Raw genomic sequence first — 24,803 nt, forward strand, 5'->3', positions numbered from 1 at the left:
GCGCGGCCGAGCGTGAGGGACGGGCGGAGCGGGCCGGCGGCCGTGAGGGGCGATGTCGGCTCGGGGCGGCTTCGGAGACCCCCAGGTGCCGGGAGGGGCCTCCCCTTCTCCAGAGCCTCAGGGCGGCGGGGGAAACACGGGGCAGGGCCGGGGGGATGGTTCGGGCAGCGGCCGCAGCCGGGAGAGCTCCGCGCGGAGAGCAAACGGCAGAAATTCTCCTTTGGAGCCTTTAAACCAGCGGCGTTTGTACCGACATGGGGATTCTGGAATTCCTCGCTCGTTTTTCTGTCTCCTAAACCCCTTCAAATCGCGTTTTATGCTCGTTTTTCTCCTTTTTTTTTTAATTTAATTTTTTTTAATTTTGGCTTCTCGTCTTTTCCATTTTGAAACAGTTTCTAACCCGGCGCATCCCCCCGAATCCCAAATATCAACATATAAAAACTCGTCTGGATACTGGTAAGTGAAATTCTTGTGGGGTAAAACCACCCAAAACTGGTGTAGGATGACAGAAAAATATAATTAATGTCTTCATTACCTCTGCCCGGAGCTAATTTATCCCAACCCTGCAGAATCCTTATTGTGATTATGATTTCTCTCCCCAGATATTATAAAAATTATAGAAACTTCCTATTTACAATTTACAAAAATTATTTAAAAATATCATTTACAAATTCCTTAAAATCTGAAATTAGAACAAGCACGAATTATACAAATTTATGTATATTTATATATTTTTAATGTATTTATGTATATTTATCTTCACACAACACCATGCAGCCCCCTGAAAATTGAGATTAAATGCTCTGTGTGTAGATGACCACATGTTTAAAGTCATTATTGTCTCCAAACTTGTTTATTTTTTTTTTTCTCCTCTTCTTTTTAAAAGAAGAATTTGGGATTAAATAGGTTTAAGCTGGGTCAGGCTCCGTTGTGGTTGTTCCCATAGAAATTATTAATCTTGGAATTTCTGTTTCTGGATTTTTCCTGTATCTTATCAAGGGTGTGAGCCAAGATCATTATTTGGGGGTGTCTTTGTGGGTTTTTTGTTGTAAAATACTGAATTTTACCCAGTAACGTTATCTTGTAGCATCCTCACCAAAATGTTGGGAAAGGAGCAGCAAACCCTTGGGTTTTTCTGTTTAATTCTACTTTCCTTGAGAGAAAAAGAGGAAAATTGTGGCATTTTTATACCTTTTATTGCCGTGTGAAAGAAGATTTGCAACAAACAGCTGTTCCCTTCAAAGCAATTAAAATTTAAGCCTCTATGGGCCTGAAGGAAACCTCTAATTGTAATAAATTAATTTTTTTTTTTGGTTACAGGAAATAGTTTGTCGAAATACATGGAAAAATTGGAAGAGATCAAAAGAAGTGAGTACCTGGGGAGGAGCAGGATGGGTTAAAATTGGCTTGGTTGAAAACTCAAAGGGCAGGAGATGAATTCCAGGAGGTTTTCCTTGGAAATCTCCACAGATTTCATTGGAAAAATCCAGGCAGGGATCACCCAGATCCTTCTTGGTTATTTTATTGTGTTATTGGAAGCTCTCTGAGCTAAGAAATCCAGGCTGGAGTGATCTGGGATGAAGATTTATGGATCATTTCTGGGACTTTTATTTCACTTTTAGGTCACAACTTGAGCTCTTTTATCTTTATATAATTTAAATTCCTATCGAAATTTAATTAATTAAGTTTAATAATTTAAATTCCTATCGAAATTCTCCAAAAAAGATAAAACCTGAGCTCTTTCCTTGTGTTTCCATTACTATTGTAATAGTATTGTGTTTATGTTACTATTCCATTACTAAACAGGGATATTTTGAAGACTTTATGTTGTTCAGACTAATGAAGACTTAAATTATTTTTATTTCTCTATTTCCCCACCAAACCCAGGCTTCCCAAATCATTTTTCTCCATAAAATCAGTGATTTATGACTTTATTCCCAGATTATTCTCCCATGAGGGGCCAGGAAAGCTCTTCAACCTCAAAGCTGCATTTGTGGAGGTGAAAAAAGGCCCTGAATTGAGCTGAAAGCTCCATGAATTGGGATTTGAAGTGCTCAGGTTGAGTTCCCAGCCCCACTTTCTGAGGGAATTTATTTGGTGCTCTCAAATAAATAAGGTGCTTTGTCCTTGCCTTGTTTGTTGGCTTCGGGTTGGATTTTTCCAAACACTGCAGTTCTTTTGGGAGGGGATGGGGGGAAAAAAAATGAAAAGAGAACTGACCTTGAGCTTTCCAGAACGCTCTGTTGACTGAGATTTCATTGCTGGACACTGCCTGGCTTTTTATTTCCGCTGAGAAAAAAAATCTCGTTTTTTTTTGTTTTGCGGATCTTTTCCGCGCGCTTCTTTTATTCCCTTTTCTCTTCTTTTTGGAGGGGTTTTTCTCCCTCTGGGCAGGCTGAATGGGCACCTTGTGTTGCCAGGGGAGTGGAGGCTTCTCCCCTTTGGTTTCTCAGGGACAGATGACACCCTTTGGATGCAGATTTGAATGCCCAGCACAGAATCCTCTCTGTCCCCGCTGTAACCCGAGAGATCCCCGGGTGCCAAAAATTCACCGTCCATCCTTGGGAGCATTCATTGCCTCCAGGAGCTCTCTCCCTTCTCCCTGCTCTCCTTTCCCCTCCTCTCCAAGCAGCCAATTCCTTGGGAAACAGAATCATTCCCAGGCAAAGCCATGTCAGAAAATCCCAACGGATCCGCCAGGACCGGACCAGGTACGAGGGGTTGCTCTTGTTGCTCCAAGCTGCACTGCTGGGCTCTCTGGGAAGGTGTTTTGGGTGAAAAAGGCAAGATCTAGGGAAAAAACAGGCTTATTTTGGGATAAAAAGGCTTATTTTGGGATAAAAAGGCTTTTTGAGGGGTAAAAAAGCTTTTTTGGGGGTGAAAATTCCTTGTTTGAAGAGGATAGGACCCATGCAGGACTGGGTCTGTGGGGCTGCTCCTGGATCTGCACTGCTGAGCTCTCTGGGAAGGGGTTTTGGGTGAAAAAGGCAAGATCTAGGGGATAAAAAGGCTTATTTTGGGATAAAAAGGCTTTTTTGGGGGTGAAAATTCCTTGTTTGAGGAGGATAGGAGCCGTGCAGGACTGGACTGCATCCATGGGGTTGCTCTTGGAGCTGCACTCCTGGGCTCTCTGGGAAGGTGTTTTGGGTGAAAAAGGCAAGATCTAGGGAAAAAACAGGCTTATTTTGGAATAAAAAGGCTTATTTTGGGATAAAAAGGATTTTTGGGGGGTAAAAAGGCTTTTTTGGGGTGAAAATTCCTTGTTTGAGGAGGATAAAAGTCATGCAGGAGCTGCATCCTTGTGTGAGTGGGAAGGAGCAGGACCAGACCAGGTACAAGGGGTTGCTCTTGTTGCTCCAAGCTGCACTCCTGGGCTCTCTGGGAAGGTATTTTGGGTGAAAAAGGCAAGATCTAGGGGGAAAAAAGGCTTATTTTGGGATAAAAAGGCTTTTTTGGGGTGAAAATTCCTTGTTTGAGGTGGAAAGGAGCAATGCACGACCGGACTGCATCCATGGGGCTGCTCTTGGAGTTGCACTCCTGAGCTCTCTGGGAAGGGATTTGGGGTGAAAAAGGCAAGATCTAGGGGATAAAAAGGCTTATTTTGGGATAAAAAGGCTTATTTTGGGGGTTAAAACTCTTTTTTGGGGTGAAAATTCCTTGTTTGAGGAGGATAAAAGTCATGCAGGAGCTGCATCCTTGTGTGAGTGGGAAGGAGCTGAGCAGGACCAGACAAGGTACAAAGGGTTGCTTTTGGAGCTGCACTCCAGAGCTCTCTGGGAAGGGATTTTGGGTGAAGAAGACAAGATTTAGGGCAAAAATGAGGCTTTTTTGGGGGTGAAAATTCCTTGTTTGAGGTGGGAAGGAGCCGAGCAGGACTGGACCAGGTACAAGGGGTTGCTCTTGTTGCTCCAAGCTGCACTGCTGAGCTCTCTGGGAAGGTATTTTGGGTGAAAAAGGCAAGATCTAGGGGAAAAACAGGCTTATTTTGGGATAAAAAGGCTTATTTTGGGGATAAAAAGGCTTTTTGGGGTGAAAATTCCTTGTTTGAGGAGGATAGGAGCCGTGCAGGAGCTGCATCCTTGTGTGAGTGGGAAGGAGCAGGACCAGACCAGGTACAAGGGGCTGCTCTTGGAGCTGCACTCCTGAGCTCTGTGGGAAGGGATTTTGGGTGAAAAAGACAAGATTTAGGGCAAAAATGAGGCTTTTTTGGGGTGAAAATTCCTTGTTTGAGGTGGGAAGGAGCCATGCAGGACCGGACCAGGTACGAGGGGTTGCTCTTGTTGCTCCAAGCTGCACTCCTGGGCTCTCTGGGAAGGGGTTTTGGGTGAAAAAGGCAAGATCTAGGGGAAAACAGGCTTATTTTGGGATAAAAAGGCTTATTTTGGGATAAAAAGGCTTTTTGGGGGGTAAAAAGGCTTTTTTGGGGTGAAAATTCCTTGTTTGAGGTGGGAAGGAGCAATGCAGGACCAGACTGCATCCATGGGGTTGCTCTTGGAGCTGCACTCCTGAGCTCTCTGGGAAGGTGTTTTGGGTGAAAAAGGCAAGATCTAGGGGAAAAACAGGCTTTTTTTGGGATAAAAAGGCTTGTTTTGGGTTAAAAAGGCTTATTTTGGGATAAAAAGGCTTTTTTGGGGTGAAAATTCCTTGTTTGAGGAGGGAAGGAGCCGTGCAGGAGCTGCATCGTTTGGCAGCGGTTCTGCTTCGTTTTTATCCATCCAGCACTTCCCAAGCTTTGCTGCTTTTATTTTTTGCTGCTTTTATTTTTTGCTGCTTTTATTATTTTTTACTTCATTTATCCTTCTAAATGAACTTTCATTTGCCATGACAGCAAGGCTCATTTTTTGGCCTTTGCTGCGCAGTTTTAATCCTTGAGCAGACAAAACGGGAAATAATTACAGCAGTTAATTGTTGCTGGGCGTTTTTTGAATTAAAGGAAGATTTAACAGCCTTGAGGTTTGAAACCAGGTGGTTTTACAAGAGCCATGAGTCTCATTCCCCATTAATTAACATCCTGAAATTCAATTTCTGCAGCTCCTCATCCTCCAATCCAGTTTCTGCACCTCCTGTGCTTCAGCCCTGTGGTTTGGATGTGCAGTGGATATTTTGGAAGGGCTCCTTTTTTCCATGAGGAGCAGAGAGGAGAAATCAGAATGATTTTGGGTAGGACATTGAATTTGGGAACTCTGTAGGGAAAGCATTGCCGTGGCTCTCCAATGCTGCTCAGCTGGAGAATTTCCACAAATCCCACAGGAATTTTGTGGTGTGGCAGCTGCAGGAACGTTCAGGGCAGCCCTTCCCCCTTGTCCTTATGTCCCCTGGGCTGATGGAGCCTCCAGCAGATGCTTTGAGAGGATTTGGGATCCTTGAGCTGAGTGGATTTGCTGCAGATCCCGAGCTCCAGCCCAGCCCAATTTCCCATTTAAGCTCCCTTTGCTCCCAGCACAGGTTATTCCATCTCAAAATATTCCTTTTGATACCACCCTGCTTCTCTTTCTCCTCCTTTTGGATCAGCTCCCACCTGGGCTCTGCAATCCCTGCTCAGTTCTCTTCCTCCCTAAGCTGTGTCTCCAGGATTAAGATCCAATTAGGCCAGTTTCTTGTATTAATTACCCATTAAGACTCAATTAGTCCAGTTTCTTGTGTCCAGTTATCCGTGGCAGCAAATGGAAGAAATCAGAATTTAATTGTCAGATAAAGCACAAAATCTTGGATTTTTTTTAAATTAAGATTACACCTGTGTGTTTCCGTTCCTGGAGAGATCCGTGGCAGCAAATGGAAGAAATCAGAATTTAATTGTCATATAAAGCACAAAAATCTTGGATTTTTAAAATTAAAATTACACCTGTGTGTTTCCCTTCCTGGAGAGATCCGTGGCAGCAAATGGAAGAAATCAGAATTTAATTGTCATATAAAGCACAAAATCTTGGATTTTTTAAATTAAGATTACACCTGTGTGTTTCTGTTCCTGGAGAGATCCGTGGCAGCAAACGGAAGAAATCAGAATTGTCATGTAAAGCACAAAATCTTGGATTTTTTTAAAATTAAGATTACACCTGTGTGTTTCCGTTCCTGGAGAGATCCATGGCAGCAAATGGAAGAAATCAGAATTGTCATATAAAGCACAAAATCTTGGATTTTTTAAATTAAAATTACACCTGTGTGTTTCTGTTCCTGGAGAGATCCGTGGCAGCAAATGGAAGAAATCAGAATTTGTCATATAAAGCACAAAATCTTGGATTTTTTAAATTAAAATTACACCTGTGTGTTTCCCTTCCTGGAGAGATCCGTGGCAGCAAATGGAAGAAATCAGGATTGTCAGATAAAGCACAAAATCTTGGATTTTTTAAATTAAAAATTACACCTGTGTGTTTCCGTTCCGTGGCAGCAAATGGAAGAAATCAGAATTTAATTGTCATATAAAGCACAAAATCTTGGATTTTTTTTAAATTAAGATTACACCTGTGTGTTTCTGTTCCTGGAGAGATCCGTGGCAGCAAATGGAAGAAATCAGAATTTAATTGTCAGATAAAGCACAAAATCTTGGATTTTTTTAAAATTAAGATTACACCTGTGTGTTTCCGTTCCTGGAGAGATCCGTGGCAGCAAATGGAAGAAATCAGAATTTAATTGTCATGTAAAGCACAAAATCTTGGATTTTTTAAATTAAGATTACACCTGTGTGTTTCTGTTCCTGGAGAGATCCGTGGCAGCAAATGGAAGAAATCAGAATTTAATTGTCATATAAAGCACAAAATCTTAGATTTTTAAAATTAAGATTACACCTGTGTGTTTCCGTTCCGTGGCAGCAAATGGAAGAAATCAGAATTGTCAGATAAAGCACAAAATCTTGGATTTTTTAAAATTAAGATTACACCTGTGTGTTTCCGTTCCTGGAGAGATCCAAGGCAGCAAATGGAAGAAATCAGAATTTAATTGTCAGATAAAGCACAAAATCTTGGATTTTTTTTAAAATTAAGATTACACCTGTGTGTTTCCGTTCCTGGAGAGATCCAAGGCAGCAAATGGAAGAAATCAGAATTTAATTGTCATATAAAGCACAAAATCTTGGATTTTTTTTAAATTAAGATTACACCTGTGTGTTTCCATTCCTGGAGAGATCTGTGGCAGCAAATGGAAGAAATCAGAATTTAATTGTCAGATAAAGCACAAAATCTTGGATTTTTTTTAAATTAAGATTACACCTGTGTGTTTCTGTTCCTGGAGAGATCCGTGGCAGCAAATGGAAGAAATCAGAATTTAATTGTCAGATAAAGCACAAAATCTTGGATTTTTAAAATTAAAATTACACCTGTGTGTTTCTGTTCCTGGAGAGATCCGTGGCAGCAAATGGAAGAAATCAGAATTTAATTGTCAGATAAAGCACAAAATCTTGGATTTTTAAAATTAAGATTACACCTGTGTGTTTCCCTTCCTGGAGAGATCCGTGGCAGCAAATGGAAGAAATCAGGATTTAATTGTCAATAAAGCACAAAATCTTGGATTTTTAAAAATTAAAATTACACCTGTTAGTTTCTGTTCCTGGAGAGATCCGTGGCAGCAAATGGCAGAAATCAGAATTTAATTGTCATATAAAGCACAAAATCTTGGATTTTTTAAATTAAGATTACACCTGTGTGTTTCTGTTCCTGGAGAGATCCGTGGCAGCAAATGGAAGAAATCAGAATTTAATTGTCAGATAAAGCACAAAATCTTGGATTTTTTTAAATTAAGATTACACCTGTGTGTTTAGCTTGGTGTTTGCAGAGACACAATGCCCCGTGCTCTGATACAGCTGTAATTTCCATAATTTAACAATTAAGGTAAATTAATATTTTGCTTTAAGGAGCTTTGTGTGACTCCAAAGAACAGCAGGGAAAGGGGGAAATCCTGAACTTATTCCTGCACCATGGAAAACATAAATTCATATTCAAGCAACTAAATCTGCTTTTTCCACTTCATCATATCTGCACAAGATCTCTCTTTATAACTGGTCTCAATTAAAAATCTCTCTTACAACTAGTAATTAGTTAAACCTTTCTCTTTCATACTGGAAATCTAATCAAAATCTCTCTTTTATAATCTGGATTATTAAATCTCTCTTTAATCTGGAATTAATCAAAATTCTCTTTAAACTGGAATTATAAATCTCTCTTTATAACTGGAATTAATCAAAATCTCTTTACTTTAATAAATCTGGAATTAGTTAAACCTTCCTTTACAACTGGAATTAATCAAAATTTCTCTTTATAACTGGAATTAATCAAAATCTCTCTTTATATCTGGAATTAGTTAAACCTTCTCTTTATAACTGGTATTAATCAAAATCTCTCTTTATATCTGGAATTAATCAAAATCTCTCTTTATATCTGGAATTAGTTAAACCTTCTCTTTACAACTGGTATTAATCAAAATCTCTCTTTATATCTGGAATTAGTTAAACCTTCTCTTTATAACTGGAATTAATCAAAATCTCTCTTTATAACTGGAATTAATCAAAATCTCTCTTTATATCTGGAATTAGTTAAACCTTCTCTTTATAACTGGAATTAATCAAAATCTCTCTTTATATCTGGGATTAGTTAAACCTTCTCTTTATAACTGGAATTAATCAAACCCTTTATTTATAACAGGTATTTCACAAAGCCTCCAGGTTTGCTGCTCTCACCCTTCAGCACAAACAGAGAAAAGCTGGGATTGAGCCATGACCTGGTGTGTAAAAACACTGGGAATAAATTGGGAATTTACCTTTGTTTTGTTTTTGTAGATTACAGGTACAAAAAGGATGAGCTGTTCAAGAGGCTGAAGGTGACAACTTTTGCTCAATTGGTATGTACAGATCCATCTCTGCTCCAAAATCTTTTAGGAGCAGCTAAAAATTCCTCTGTAATTATTTAGCTTTAGCTGTAATTATTCTGTCTTGGCTTCTTCCTGCCCTTAATAAAATAAAAGCAAATAATTCATTTCCACAGGGGCCAAATGCCTTTAATTACAAATTAAAGTTGGTGGTGACCCCATCTTTGAAATGTATTTCTTATTTGATTTGTCCATTAACTTAAAAGGATCTTCAAGCATCTTGCAAAAGAAAAAGGCTGTGTAAAACAGCAGCTAAATCTGGGTTTTGTGTGTAAAACAGCACCTAAATCTGAATTTTGTGTCTGCAGCCCTCCCTGTGTAAACCCACCTAAATCTGAATTTTGTGTCTGCAGCCCTCCCTGTGTAAACCCACCTAAATCTGAATTTTGTGTGTACAGCCCTCCCTGTGTAAACCCTCCTAAATCTGAATTTTGTCTGCAGCCCTCCCTGTGTAAACCCACCTAAATCTGAATTTTGTGTCTGCAGCCCTCCCTGTGTAAACTCACCTAAATCTGAATTTTGTATCTGCAGCCCTCCCTGTGTAAACCCTCCTAAATCTGAATTTTGTGTGCACAGCCCTCCCTGTGTAAACCCACCTAAATCTGAATTTTGTGTGTACAGCCCTCCCTGTGTAAACCCACCTAAATCTGAATTTTGTGTCTGCAGCCCTCCCTGTGTAAAACCACCTAAATCTGAATTTTGTGTCTGCAGCCCTCCCTGTGTAAACCCACCTAAATCTGAATTTTGTGTGTACAGCCCTCCCTGTGTAAACCCTCCTAAATCTGAATTTTGTGTCTGCAGCCTTCCCTGTGTAAACCCACCTAAATCTGAATTTTGTGTCTGCAGCCCTCCCTGTGTAAAACAGCACCTAAATCTGAATTTTGTGTGTACAGCCCTCCTTGTGTAAACCCACCTAAATCTGAATTTTGTGTGTACAGCCCTCCCTGTGTAAACCCACCTAAATCTGAATTTTGTGTGTACAGCCCTCCCTGTGTAAACCCACCTAAATCTGAATTTTGTGTCTGCAGCCCTCCCTGTGTAAACCCACCTAAATCTGAATTTTGTGTGTGCAGCCCTCCTTGTGTAAACCCACCTAAATCTGAATTTTGTGTCTGCAGCTCTCCTTGTGTAAAACAGCAGCTAAATCAGAATTTTGTCTGCAGCCCTCTCTGTGTAAAATAGCAGCTAAATCTGAATTTTGTGTCTGCAGCCCTCCCTGTGTAAACCCACCTAAATCTGAATTTTGTGTGCACAGCCCTCCCTGTGTAAACCCACCTAAATCTGAATTTTGTGTGTACAGCCCTCCCTGTGTAAACCCACCTAAATCTGAATTTTGTGTGCACAGCCCTCCCTGTGTAAAACCACCTAAATCTGAATTTTGTGTCTGCAGCCCTCCCTGTGTAAAACCACCTAAACCTGAATTTTGTGTGCACAGCCCTCCCTGTGTAAACCCACCTAAATCTGAATTTTGTGTGCACAGCCCTCCCTGTGTAAACCCACCTAAATCTGAATTTTGTGTGTACAGCCCTCCCTGACCCCAGGTTTAACTGCAGAAGGGAGCAGCTGGGACTTCAAGGCTTTCTGTGCATTATTTTATTGAATCATCATATTAAAAAAAAATTAAATTGATCAGGAAATAAAGAGCTGGGGAGTGCTGGTTCAAGAAAACTAGGAAAAAAAAAACCCCAATTGTTTTTTCAGGAGAGGAGGAAGGGGAAGGTCAAACTGAGGGATGTGAAGAGTGGGATCCTGCAGACTCAGGATTTTTTCTCCCTGGGTTGTTTTCCTGTGTGGGGTCAGTGTGTGCTGGTTTTTGTCCCTGCAGGTTCTCCAGGTGGCCTCTCTGTCCAACGAAAGCCTGGAAGTGACCAAGGAGGAGCTGCACAAGCTGCAAGGTGCCAGCCCCGATGGCAGGGACACAGGGGGAGCTTTGGGGCAGATGGGCTAAATCAGGGGGAAAAAGGGAAAAATCAAACTTCACCTGTGGCCTGCGAGTAGCAACACTCCTAAAAAACAAAGGTTTGCAAATAGGAAAAGCCTTGTGCTGGCAGCAACATAACCCACATCAAAAATTCTGCTTTATTGACTTCTTCAAGCCCTGAAAAAATCTATGAGCTTATTGCAGTGACCTTAGACGGTCACTGTGGTGAGAGAAGGACGAGAATCTTGTTCCTTGATTAGAAGGCTGGATTTATTGATATATGATATATAATACATTATAACTATACTAAAAAGAATAGTATAGTTATAATGTATTATATATCACTGACGGTCACTGTGGTGAGAGAAGGACGAGAATCTTGTTTCTTGATTAGAAGGCTTGATTTATTGATATATGATATATAATACATTATAACTATACTAAAAAGAATAAGAAGAGAAGTTGCAGAGAGCTGCTCAGCTAAGAATAGAATAGAAAGAATAAATAACAAAATTCTGTATCCAAAGAATTTGTCTTTGAGCTGCTCCTGTGATTAGCTCTTAATAGTACACATAGAAAATGAGCCAATCACAGAGACACTGCTACATTTCACAGCAGCTGATAACAATTGTTATAATTGTTATAATTATTAATTATAATTGTTATAATTAATTAATTATAATCGTTATAATTGTTAATAACATTCTTCTTCTGGGGCTCTGCTTCCCAGAAGATGCACAAATGTGAAAGAAAGGATTTCTATGAAAAAATGTCTGCGACATGAGCTCTTGATTATTTTCAATAAGGATAAATTCTCGTGGTTAAGAGGATGAAGCTAAAGCTGTCACACTTTTCTGTCCAGGAATAGGAGCTGCTTTTACCTGGTGCAGCTCTGAGCTGTCCCTGTTGTCTCTGCAGGTGCTGGTGCTGCTGGGGATGACGGAGCAGGGACAAACGGCCAGGGGAGCCCTGAGGGGACAGACAGCCCTGTGCTGTTCCTGGACAGCTCTGGGGCAGGAGAATCCCTTCGCTCCACGCTGCAGAGGTGCCTCACCCCAACCCCATCCCCTTCCTGGCTCACTGATGTTATCTGGGGGTGTTCAATGGCTGCTGAGGGGGTTTGTGCTGTGTTTGTCATTGTAGGGGACAGGGAGGGGGTCGGCAGGATTTCCTGGGGGAATGGGTTTGGGTGAAACAGCAACCCAAGATTGGTGTCACCTGATGGTGGTGTGACAAGGAAATGTGTTTGTGGGATTCCATCCAGCCCCCCATATTCCAGGGTTTTGGGGATAACACAGTGCTCTGGTCAGTGAAAAGGGATTCCATCCAGCCCCCACATTCCAGGATTTTGGGGGTAACACAGTGTGACAAGGAAATGTGTTTGTGGGATTCCATCCAGCCCCCAGCATTCCAGGATTTTGGGGGTAACACAGTGTGACAAGGAAATGTGTTTGTGGGATTCCATCCAGCCCCCACATTCCAGGATTTTGGGGGTAACACAGTGCTCTGGTCAGTGAAAAGGGATTCCATCCAGCCCCCACATTCCAGGATTTTGGGGATAACACAGTGTGACAAGGAAATGTGTTTGTGGGATTCCATCCAGCCCCCCACATTCCAGGATTTTGGGGATAACACAGTGTGACAAGGAAATGTGTTTGTGGGATTCCATCCAGCCCCCAACATTCCAGGATTTTGGGGATAACACAGTGCTGTGGTCAGTGACAAGGAAATGTGTTTGTGGGATTCCATCCAGCCCCCAGGATTTTGGGGGTAACACAGTGTGACAAGGAAATGTGTTTGTGGGATTCCATCCAGCCCCCAGGATTTTGGGGGTAACACAGTGTGACAAGGAAATGTGTTTGTGGGATTCCATCCAGCCCCCAACATTCCAGGATTTTGGGGATAACACAGTGCGACAAGGAAATGTGTTTGTGGGATTCCATCCATCCAGCCCCCCACATTCCAGGATTTTGGGGATAACACAGTGCGACAAGGAAATGTGTTTGTGGGATTCCATCCAGCCCCAACCTTTCAGGATTTTGGGGATAACACAGTGTGACAAGGAAATGTGTTTGTGGGATTCCATCCAGCCCCCACATTCCAGGATTTTGGGGATAACACAGTGCTCTGGTCAGTGACAAGGAAATGTGTTTGTGGGATTCCATCCAGCCCCCCACATTCCAGGATTTTGGGGATAACACAGTGTGACAAGGAAATGTGTTTGTGGGATTCCATCCATCCAGCCCCCAACATTCCAGGATTTTGGGGGTAACACAGTGTGACAAGGAAATGTGTTTGTGGGATTCCATCCATCCAGCCCCCATATTCCAGGATTTTGGGGATAACACAGTGTGACAAGGAAATGTGTTTGTGGGATTCCATCCATCCAGCCCCCAACATTCCAGGATTTTGGGGGTAACACAGTGTGACAAGGAAATGTGTTTGTGGGATTCCATCCAGCCCCCAGCATTCCAGGATTTTGGGGGTAACACAGTGCGACAAGGAAATGTGTTTGTGGGATTTCATCCAGCCCCCAGCATTTCAGGATTTTGGGGGTAACACAGTGCTGTGGTCAGAGACAAGGAAATGTGTTTGTGGGATTCCATCCAGCCCCCAACATTCCAGGATTTTGGGGGTAACACAGTGCTGTGGTCAGTGACAAGGAAATGTGTTTGTGGGATTCCATCCAGCCCCAACATTTCAGGATTTTGGGGATAACACAGTGCAACAAGGAAATGTGTTTGTGGGATTTCATCCAGCCCCCAGGATTTTGGGGATGACACAGTGAGACAAGGAAATGTGTTTGTGGGATTCCATCCAGCCCCCAGGAATTTGGGGATAACACAGTGGGACAAGGAAATGTGTTTGTGGGATTCCATCCAGCCCCCAGGGTTTTGGGGATAACACAGTGCTGTGGTCAGTGACAAGGAAATGTGTTTGTGGGATTCCATCCAGCCCCCCACATTCCAGGATTTTGGGGGTAACCCAGTGCTCTGGTCAGCTCAGTCACTGCAATCCTGTTGGTGATGGTTTTGTGTGGATATGGAGGGATGGGACACAGGGAAGGAATTCCTGGCTGGGACAGAATTCCCAGAGAAGCTGGAGCTGCCCTGGACCTCAAGGCTGGGCTGGGAGCACTCTGGGATGTGAGAGGTGTCCCTGCCCATGGCAGGGGTGGAATGAGATCCTTAAGGTCCCTTCCCACCCCAGCCATTCTGGGATTGGAAAAAATAATTCCAAACCCACCCCATGAAGGGATGGTGCTGGAAGAGGGAGCTTTAGCCCAGCTCCTCCCCAGCCTTGGGAGGGATGGGCAGACACAGAAGGGTTCCTCAATCTGCCGTTCCCTTTGCAGTGTGATCAGTGGGGTCGGGGAGCTGGACGTGGAGAAGGATTCTCCCAAGAAGGAGGAACAGGACAGCCAGGCCAGGGAGAGGCCCTACCCCGACTGCCCCTTCCTGCTGCTGGACGTGCGGGACCGCGACGCCTACGAGCAGTGCCACATCGTGGGGGGTGAGCACCCGGGCACCTGGGCACGCGTGGGCTGCAGCTCTGGGCACCTGGGCACACATGGGCTGCAGCTCTGGGCACCTGGGCACACGTGGACTGCAGCCCTGGGCACCTGGGCAGGGCCTGACTGCAGCCCTGGGCACCTGGGCACGCATGGGCTGCAGCTGTGGGCATGGGGACAGACTGCAGCTCTGGGCACCTGGGCATGGGGACAGACTGCAGCTCTGGGCACACATGGGCTGCAGCTCTGGGCACCTGGGCACGCATGGGCTGCCGCCATTGGGCACACGTGGGCTGCAGCTCTGGGCATGGGGACAGACTGCAACTCTGGGCACCTGGGCATGGGGACAGACTGCAGCTCTGGGCACACATGGGCTGCAACTCTGGACACCTGGGCACACACGGACTGCAGCTCTGGGCACCTGGGCATGCATGGGCTGCAGCTCTGGGCACAGGCACTGCCTGCAGCTCTGGGCACCTGGGCACGCATGGGCTGCAGCTCTGGGCACCTGGGCAGGGCCTGACTGCAGCTCTGGGCACCTGGGCACGCGTGGGCTGCAGCTCTGGGCACCTGGGCACGCATGGGCTGCAGGTCTGGGCACACGTGGGCTGCAGCTCTGGGCACCTGGGGACACACAGACTCCAGCCCTGGGCACCTGGGGACACACAGACTGCAGCTCTGGGCACCTGGGCACTCATGAGCTGCAGCTCTGGGCACCTGGGCACGCGTGGACTGCAGCTCTGGGCACCTGGGCACGCGTGGACTGAAGCTCTGGGCACCTGGGCAGGGCCTGACTGCAGCCGTGGGCACGCATGGGCTGCAGCTCTGGGCACGCATGGACTGCAGCCCTGGGCAAACACGGACTGCAGCCCTGGGCACCTGGGCACACATGGGCTGCAGCTCTGGGCACCTGGGCACACATGGGCTGCAGCTCTGGGCATGCATGGACTGCAGCCCTGGGCACCTGGGCACACATGGGCTGAAGCTCTGGCCACCTGGGCATGGGGACAGACTGCAGCCCTGGGCACACACGGACTGCAGCTCTGGGCACCTGGGCATGCATGGGCTGCAGCTCTGGGCACCTGGGGACACACAGACTGCAGCCCTGGGCACACAGGGACTGCAGCTCTGGGCACCTGGGCACGCGTGGGCTGCAGCTGTGGGCATGGGGACAGACTGCAGCTCTGGGCACACATGGGCTGCAGCCCTGGGCACCTGGGCACGCATGGGCTGCAGGTCCAGGCACCTGGGGACACACAGACTGCAGCCCTGGGCACAAAGGGACTGCAGCCCTGGGCACCTGGGCACAAATGGGCTGCAGCTGTGGGCACACATGGACTGCAGCTGTGGGCACACATGGACTGCAGCTCTGGGCACCTGGGCACGCGTGGACTGCAGCCCTGGGCACGCATGGGCTGCAGCTCTGGGCACCTGGGCACACATGGGCTGCAGCCCTGGGCACCTGGGCACACATGGGCTGCAGCCCTGGGCACCTGGGCACACGTGGGCTGCAGCCCTGGGCACCTGGGCACGCATGGGCTGCAGCTCTGGGCATGGGGACAGACTGCAGCCCTGGGCACAAAGGGACTGCAGCCCTGGGCACCTGGGCACACATGGACTGCAGCCCTGGGCACCTGGGCACGCATGGGCTGCAGCTCTGGGCACCTGGGCACACATGGGCTGCAGCTCTGGGCATGGGGACAGACTGCAGCTCTGGGCACGCATGGGCTGCAGCCCTGGGCACCTGGGCACGCATGGGCTGCAGCTCTGGGCACCTGGGCACGCATGGGCTGCAGCCCTGGGCATGCATGGACTGCAGCTCTGGGCACCTGGGCATCCGTGGACTGCAGCTCTGGGCACCCGGGCACACATGGACGGCAACTCTGGGCACCTGGGCACGCACGGGCTGCAGGTCTGGGCACACATGGACTGCAGCTCTGGGCATGCATGGGCTGCAGCCCTGGGCACCTGGGCACGCGTGGACTGCAGCTCTGGGCACCTGGGCAGGGCCTGACTGCAGCCCTGGGCACACATGGACGGCAACTCTGGGCACCTGGGCACACGTGGACTGAAGCTCTGGGCACCTGGGCATGGGTACAGACTGCAGCTCTGGGCACACATGGACTGCAGCTCTGGGCACGGGCACTAACTGCAGCTGTGGGCACAGATTTCAGCTGTGGGCACAGGTTTCAGCTGTGGGCACAGATTTCAGCCCTGGTGCAGTTTGTCCCTCTGCTGGTCCATCACTGTGCGCTCCCAGTGCTTCTCCAGCCCGTCCCTCCTTCCTGGGAGGGCTGAGGGGCCTGAGCTGATGTTGGTCCCACACTCAGTGGGTTCTCCATGTTGTATCCCAGCATGTTGGTGTTCAGCCTCTGGGTGATTTTTCTTCTTTTTTTTCCCATTCTGCAGCCTATTCCTATCCCATTGCAACCTTGTCTAGAACCATGAATCCCTACACAAATAACATTCTGGAATATGTATCCTTTACAGGAAAACATGGGGGGGTGTTGGTGGGGGCTCCCAAAATCAATAATTGGGGAAAGTTAGGATGGGACAGGAGTTACCTGGTGCAGCTCCACTGCCCCCATCAGGTGCTGGATTCTGCTTCCCCAAGGTTCCTCTTGGCTCCAGTGGGAGCTGCCTGGATTTGGCATTTCCCAGGATTTTGGCTGCTGGGAGGCCGAGCCAGACCTGGGCACTGCTGTCCTGCTGCTGCTCCCATCAAATCCTTTGGATATCAGCACCCTGATGGGACTGGGGACAGACAGAGCATTGTTTTGGGGGATTTTAGGCTGATCATTCCCAGGCTGTTGATTCTGAGGGGCTGTTGCCATTCCCAATCTTCCAGCAATGCTGGATCCAGTGGGAATTAAGCTGTGTCTGGCCAAGCCTCAGCCCCTGAGAATTCCTCAGGGAGAACATTCCTGCTTGCAAGCCAAGTATGGGGTCTTTCCCTCCCCAATCCCATTTGTCTCTGTTGCTTCCTAAAATGTTTCAACATCCCAGAAGTTCAACAGGGCCTCCTTAACAATTGCCACGGCAGAAAAACGCCCATGGCAAAATCATCATCGTGTACGACAACGACGAGCGCTTGGCCAGCCAGGCAGCCACCACCATGTGTGAGAGGGGCTTTGAGAACCTCTTCATGTTGTCTGGGGGTAGGTGGGGCTGGGAGAGCTCCCCCAAACCTCCTGGGGGAGCTGGAGATGGGAAAGGTCTGGGTTGTGGAGTCGTGGGATGGTTTGGGTTGGGTGGAAGCTGAAGGATCAGCCAGTCCTGTCCCTGTGGGCAGGGACAGCTCCCACTGTGCCAGGGGGCTCCAGCCTGGCCTTGGGCACTGCAGGGATCAGGGGCAGCCCCAGCTGCTCTGGGAATCCCTTCCCAAAATCCCAGCCCAGGCTCCCTCTCCAGGGAATTCCCTCCATTCCCAGCTCTCCCAGCCTGGCATTGGATCCATCCCCACCCCGACTCCTCTCCAGGAAGGGATTTTGGGCTCTGGGGGCTTCACTGGCAATCTCAGCACTCCAGGAAGGGTCTCCCTTCCCTTTGCCATCCCCAACTTCCATAAAAACCCCTGGGGATGGATTCTGAGTGTCCCAAATGCCAGAATGGTTTGGGTGGGAAGGGCCCTTCAAGCCCATCCCATTCCAAGCCCACCATCCCAGGCTGCTCCAGCCTGGCCTTGGGCACTGCAGGGATCAGGGGCAGCCCCAGCTGCTCTGGCAATGCCAGCCCAGGCAGGAATTGCTCATTGCCAAGATGCCACCCATGGCTGCCCTCTGGCAGTGGGAGCCATTCCCTGGGTGCTGTCCCTGCAGGCCTTGTCCCCAGTCCCTCTGCAGCTCTCCTGGAGCCCCTGCAGGCCCTGCCCTGTGCTGGCAGCTCTGCCTGGATCCCTCCCTGCTCCAGGGAACATTCCCAGCTCTCCTGGATCCCTCCCTGCTCCAGGGAACATTCCCAGCTCTCCCTGGATCCCTCCCTGCTCCAGGGAACATTCCCAGCTCTCCTGGATCCCTCCCTGCTCCAGGGAACATTCCCAGCTCTCCCTGGAGCCTTCCCTGCTCCAGGGGAACATTCCCAGCTCTCCTGGATCCCTCCCTGCTCCAGGGAACATTCCCAGCTCTCCTGGATCCCTCCCTGCTCCAGGGGAACATTCCCAGCTCTCTCAGATCCCTCCCTGCTCCAGGGAACATTCCCAGCTCTCCCTGGATCCCTCCCTGCTCCAGGGAACATTCCCAGCTCTCTCAGATCCCTCCCTGCTCCAGGGAACATTCCCAGCTCTCCCTGGATCCCTCCCTGCTCCAGGGAACATTTCCAGCTCTCTCAGATCCCTCCCTGCTCCAGGGAACATTCCCAGCTCTCTCAGATCCCTCCCTGCTCCAGGGAACATTCCCAGCTCTCCTGGATCCCTCCCTGCTCCAGGGAACATTCCCAGCTCTCCCTGGATCCCTCCCTGCTCCAGGGAACATTCCCAGCTCTCCCTGGATCCCTCCCTGCTCCAGGGAACATTCCCAGCTCTCCCTGGAGCCTTCCCTGCTCCAGGGAACATTCCCAGCTCTCCCTGGATCCCTCCCTGCTCCAGGGGAACATTCCCAGCTCTCTCAGATCCCTCCCTGCTCCAGGGCACATTCCCAGCTCTCTCAGATCCCTCCCTGCTCCAGGGAACATTCCCAGCTCTCTCAGATCCTCCCTGCTCCAGGGGAACATTCCCAGCTCTCCCTGGAGCCTTCCCTGCTCCAGGGAACATTCCCAGCTCTCCCTGGATCCCTCCCTGCTCCAGGGAACATTCCCAGCTCTCTCAGATCCCTCCCTGCTCCAGGGAACATTCCCAGCTCTCCCTGGATCCCTCCCTGCTCCAGGGAACATTCCCAGCTCTCCTGGATCCCTCCCTGCTCCAGGGGAACATTCCCAGCTCTCCCTGGATCCCTCCCTGCTCCAGGGAACATCCCCAGCTCTCCCAGATCCCTCCCTGCTCCAGGGAACATTCCCAGCTCTCCTGGATCCCTCCCTGCTCCAGGGAACATTCCCAGCTCTGGGAGCAGCTCCAGGGTCTCCTCTGGACTCTCTCCAGCAGCTCCACATCCTCCTGCCATTGTCCCCACAGTCCCTGTGGGATCTCACCTGAGAGTTCCCCCCTCTCCTGCCACCCACATTTCTCCACCCAAACTTTGCACCTCCAGCTCCACAAATCCCTCCTGACTGGTCCCTCCTGCCCCATCCAGCTGTGGTAGCAGCTGCTCTGTGTCCCTGCAGGCCTCAAGGTCCTGGCCCAGAAGATCCCAGAGGGGTTGATCACCGGCACGCTGCCCGTGTCCTGCCAGGTGCCAGCGCCCCCAGGAACTGCCCGCAGGAGAGCAGCGCCCAGGGTGCCCCCCACGCGGGCAGAGAACAAGTGGAGGTTTTCTGCAGATGATCTCCAGAAGCTGAGGCATTACCTGGCTGAGGAGCAGATGCCTTCAGATGCTGCCAGTAAGAGACCAGTGCTGCCTTTTTGGGCTTGCCTAGAAGCAGAGGCCAGGCTGATCCCTCAGGGTTTAGATTTTCTATTTTTCCCATTCTGTGCTGCTTTAGTGTGTGGGTCTGAGCTTCACATTAGGGATGGTGAGCTGTGTGCACAGAGCAGGACACAAAACAATTCCTGCTCCAGCTGGGCACCAAGGACAAATGCCCCAAATCTCAGGTTTAACAGGGCAGGGGCTGGGTGATCACTCACCCTGCACCTTGAGAGAGGTCCCTCATTTCACACCTCAGTGTGCCAACTCTGGCTCTGCCAAAGGGCACCTGAGCCCTTCTGCAGCCCCAGAGACACAGAGGAGCCTCCCACCATGGAAATGCCACTGTGGGCATCAGTGCTGGTGTCAGGAGCTCATCCACGTCCTGGTGACAGCCTGGGACAGTTTGGTTAAACACCACAACCCATTTTTTACAGCACCAACCACTCCTGATGGCTGTGTCAGGGATGGGGTTCCCATCAAGTAGATCCTGAAAGGTGATGATGCCTCAGGTTTAGCTTTTATATTTTTCACATTCTTTGGTGTGAGGGTCTGAGCTTCCCATTCAGGGATGGTGAGCTCTGTGCACAGAGCAGGGAGACAAAACAATTCCTGCTCCAGCTGGGCACCAAGGACAAATGCCCCAAATCTCAGCCCAGGAGCACAAACCCCAAACAAGCAGGGTGGGACTGCCTGGGCTGAAGCTGGAATGGGACAATGAACTGCAAGGGGCAAATGGAGCAGAACTGATCCCAGGGAGAGACCCCGGCAGCGCTCGTGCATTTTGGGGCCGTTTTGGGTCATCTTGGGTGCAGCCCTGGCTGGGCTCTGGTGCTGCCCAAGGTGCACCCATGGAGGAGATGCTGTGAATAAATCCCTGCTTTATTCTTTAGCTCCATCTAGGTCAGCCTTCACAAGGCATTGAGGCAAAGTTAAAAGAATAAAAGGAGATATAGTTAATCAAATACCTTCAGGTACATTAAGGGCAGATGAAGTTAATTAACCTTTCATGTGGAGTTTAGTCATGCACTAATACAGTGCAGGATTTGAAAAATATAAATGCTAAAATTTATGCTAAGGCATTACCAGAATGTGCCTCAACCTCATCATGGAATGGTTGGGTGGGAAGGGGCCTTAAACCCCATCCATCCCACTGTGGGAAGGGACCTTAAACCCCATCCATCCCACTGTGGGAAGGGACCTTAAACCCCATCCATCCCACCACAGGCAGGGACCTTAAACCCCATCCATCCCACTGTGGGAAGGGACCTTAAACCCCATCCATCCCACTGTGGGAAGGGGCCTTAAACCCCATCCATCCCACTGTGGGAAGGGGCCTTAAACCCCATCCATCCCACTGTGGGAAGGGAAACTTAAACCCCATCCATCCCACTGTGGGAAGGGGCTTTAAACCCCATCCATCCCACTGTGGGAAGGGAAACTTAAACCCCATCCATCCCACTGTGGGCAGGGACCTTAAACCCCATCCATCCCACCGTGGGCAGGGACCTTAAACCCCATCCATCCCACTGTGGGAAGGGAAACTTAAACCCCATCCATCCCACTGTGGGCAGGGAAACTTAAACCCCATCCATCCCACCGTGGGAAGGGACTTTAAACCCCATCCATTCCATTGTGGGAAGGGATCTTAAACCCCATCCATCCCACCATGAGCAGGGACCTTAAACCCCATCCATCCCACTGTGGGAAGGGACCTTAAACCCCATCCATCCCACTGTGGGAAGGGAAACTTAAACCCCATCCATCCCACTGTGGGAAGGGGCCTTAAACCCCATCCATCCCACCATGGGAAGGGGCTTTAAACCCCATCCATCCCACCGTGGGTAGGGGACCTTCCTCCCATCCATCCCACTGTGGGAAGGGACCTTAAACCCCATCCATCCCACTGTGGGAAGGGACCTTAAACCCCATCCATCCCACTGTGGGAAGGGACCTTAAACCCCATCCATCCCACTGTAGGAAGAGACCTTCCTCCCATCCATCCCACTGTGGGAAGGGGCTTTAAACCCCATCCATCCCACTGTGGGAAGGGGCTTTAAACCCCATCCATCCCACCACAGGCAGGGACCTTAAACCCCATCCATCCCACTGTGGGAAGGGACCTTAAACCCCATCCATCCCACTGTGGGAAGGGACCTTAAACCCCATCCATCCCACTGTGGGAAGGGACCTTAAACCCCATCCATCCCACTGTGGGAAGGGACCTTAAACCCCATCCATCCCACCACAGGCAGGGACCTTAAACCACATCCATCCCATGGTGGGAAGGGAATTTAAACCCCATCCATCCCACTGTGGGAAGGGAAACTTAAACCCCATCCATCCCACTGTGGGAAGGGAAACTTAAACCCCATCCATCCCACTGTGGGAAGGGACCTTAAACCCCATCCATCCCACCGTGGGAAGGGACCTTAAACCCCATCCATCCCACTGTGGGAAGGGAATTTAAACCCCATCCATCCCACTGTGGGAAGGGACCTTAAACCCCATCCATCCCACTGTGGGAAGGGACCTTAAACCCCATCCATCCCACTGTGGGAAGGGGCCTTAAACCCCATCCATCCCACTGTGGGAAGGGGCCTTAAACCCCATCCATCCCACTGTGGGAAGGGACCTTAAACCCCATCCATCCCACGGTGGGAAGGGAAACTTAAACCCCATCCATCCCACCACAGGCAGGGACCTTAAACCACATCCATCCCACTGTGGGAAGGGACCTTAAACCCCATCCATCCCATTGTGGGAAGGGACCTTAAACCCCATCCATCCCACTGTGGGAAGGGGCTTTAAACCCCATCCATCCCACTGTGGGAAGGGACTTTAAACCCCATCCATCCCACTGTGGGAAGGGACCTTAAACCCCATCCATCCCACTGTGGGAAGGGGCTTTAAACCCCATCCATCCCACTGTGGGAAGGGACCTTAAACCCCATCCGGGAAGGGACCTTAAACCCCATCCATCCCACCATGATCAGGGACCTTAAACCTCATCCATCCCACTGTGGGAAGGGACCTTAAACCCCATCCATCCCACTGTGGGAAGGGAAACTTAAACCCCATCCATCCCACTGTGGGAAGGGAAACTTAAACCCCATCCATCCCACTGTGGGAAGGGACACCCTCCTCCATCCCAGGTTGCTCCAAGCCCACCCAGGCTGGCTGGACACCCCCAGGGATGGGGCACCCCACCTTGTGCACATTCATTTTGTGACCCGGGCCCGTTTCTCCCACAGGCCGCCTCAGCCGGGGGCTCTCAGGCCGTGACTCGAAGCTCTCCTCGGGCAGGAGCCAGCCCAGCCTGCACAGCTCTCCCCGCAGCCTGGCCTCCCTCAGCAGCCGCTCCCACAGCAGGACCAGCGTCCAGAACAGGCCCTGGAAATAAAGCAGAGCCCAGCCTGGGCAATGCTGAGCAGTGCAGTGCAGCCCCTTGGTGGTTTTAGGCATCGGCAGGGAAAAGCAGCCCTGGTGAGACCTGGCAGCTCGGGTAAGGCTGGGCAGGACAGAGCTGATAGAACTGGTTTTGTAGGGGAGGGAGGAAACTGCTAGTAAAGGCTGGCACCAGTAGAAACTGTCCCACAAAGTTTTTAGTCCAGCTGGAGGAATTTGTGTCCGTAACATTCCCAGGCCTGGAGCTGTGAGGGTGAACAGGCCACAAATCATCTGTGAGCGCAAACTTTGGTGGTTTTAGCAGAGATAAAGACACTCAGCAACTTGCCAAAAGTGAGAGAAGATCCTGGAAGGGTTGCTTCTTGGGTTTTTTTAAAATAAATTATGGTAATGAACAGAAGTATTTGTAAAAAAGATGGTTTTTATTGCTCAGTTGGTGCTGTGACAGCCGTGCTTGCTCGTGGACACTTTGTGAATAGTTGTGTCTTTTTCAAGGTGACCTGAAGGAGAGTAACTGGATTTTCTTTTCCCAATGACTCCTTTGCCAGTGATTTTTTAGGAGTTTCTTTAAGGTTTAGGGTGGCTGAAGGAAAATTTGCTGCTGCTGCTGCCTCGCCAGGGTGCCTAAAACCCAGCAGGGCCCTGGAATCAGGAACTGAACAGTTGGAAAAGTGAATATCACAAATTTTTTCCTCAAATTGGTGCTTCTGGATAACCTGGGAATCCTCTGATTTTCCTGAGCTGCCTGTGGGACCCTTTGGAAGTGATTTTGGAGGGATTCTGCTCTCCAGTTTTCCATCTGGCATTGCTGAGCCTGATCCTGCTTTGGTTACTGTGATCTTGTGGGGTTTGTGTGTATTTTTGGAGTCAGTGGTTTTTCCCCCTTTTTGAAGCAGACAATTTTCAACACATCCCCAAACTCACTGGTGACTTTGGGATAATTCTGGTGAAAGGACAAAAAGTAGGAGAAATGGCACATAATTTCCTGTTTGGGAGATTAGGACTGAACATCCCTGAGCACGTTTATCTTTTATTGTGACTGTGAGTGTGAGATGAGACAGTGCTGGCTGCAGGGCTGGCAGGTTCAGTCTGATAAGGTCCTGCTGCTGTGGGAGTAGATTTTTCCAGCTCCATGAGCTCTTGGCAGTGTCATTGCATTGGCTGAAATCCTGGTTTTGCTGTCCAGCTGTGGGAGACAGATCCAGAATCCCTGGCTGCTCTGTGCTGCATGAAAACCTCCTGGTGAAACTTGGATAAAACTGGCTTGAGTTGTTTGTGATCCTCCAAATCCCAGGAATCAAAGCAAGGACTGCATGTACTTTCCCACCATCTCCGTGGATTTGTGTGGATTTGGACTCCTGGTGTTGTTTGGAGCAGAGTCAAACTCCCTAGAGGCTGAGAGGTTTAATTGAATAAAAATGTAAATTACAGCATCTGTTTGGGTGATTTATTTGCAGCTTTGAGAGGAAGGCTGGGAGTGAGCAGGGGCTCAGCTCGCCCTTCCTTAGGGATTGCAGCAGGTGAGGAGGGGTCACACAGTCACAAAGGTTTGGCTGGGAAGGGACCCTAAAGCCCCTCCAGTTCCAACTCCTGGACAATTGTGACAATTGGTGACAAT

General features: G+C 49.0%; 1 protein-coding gene across 2 annotated transcripts; it reads left to right on the plus strand.

Moving 5' to 3' along the window:
* Positions 1-2: 2 nt before the first annotated feature.
* CEP41 (centrosomal protein 41) lies at positions 3-24,615 on the plus strand. 2 transcript variants are annotated; one of them, XM_064703103.1, is made up of 11 exons: positions 3-85; positions 393-456; positions 1,321-1,368; positions 8,765-8,826; positions 10,679-10,748; positions 11,693-11,819; positions 14,130-14,287; positions 16,695-16,762; positions 17,329-17,443; positions 19,539-19,754; positions 23,032-24,615. In XM_064703103.1, the coding sequence occupies exons 1-11, from the start codon at positions 53-55 to the stop codon at positions 23,178-23,180; spliced, it is 1,110 nt and encodes a 369-aa protein (XP_064559173.1). In that variant the 5' UTR covers positions 3-52; the 3' UTR covers positions 23,181-24,615. The 2 variants fall into 2 exon arrangements, with proteins under 2 accessions (XP_064559173.1, XP_064559174.1); XM_064703104.1 differs by lacking the exons at positions 3-85; positions 393-456; positions 1,321-1,368 and adding an exon at positions 2,590-2,711.
* Positions 24,616-24,803: the final 188 nt, after the last annotated feature.

This window comes from Zonotrichia leucophrys, chromosome 1A, assembly GCF_028769735.1.
Source record: "Zonotrichia leucophrys gambelii isolate GWCS_2022_RI chromosome 1A, RI_Zleu_2.0, whole genome shotgun sequence".
Lineage (NCBI taxonomy): Eukaryota > Metazoa > Chordata > Aves > Passeriformes > Passerellidae > Zonotrichia > Zonotrichia leucophrys.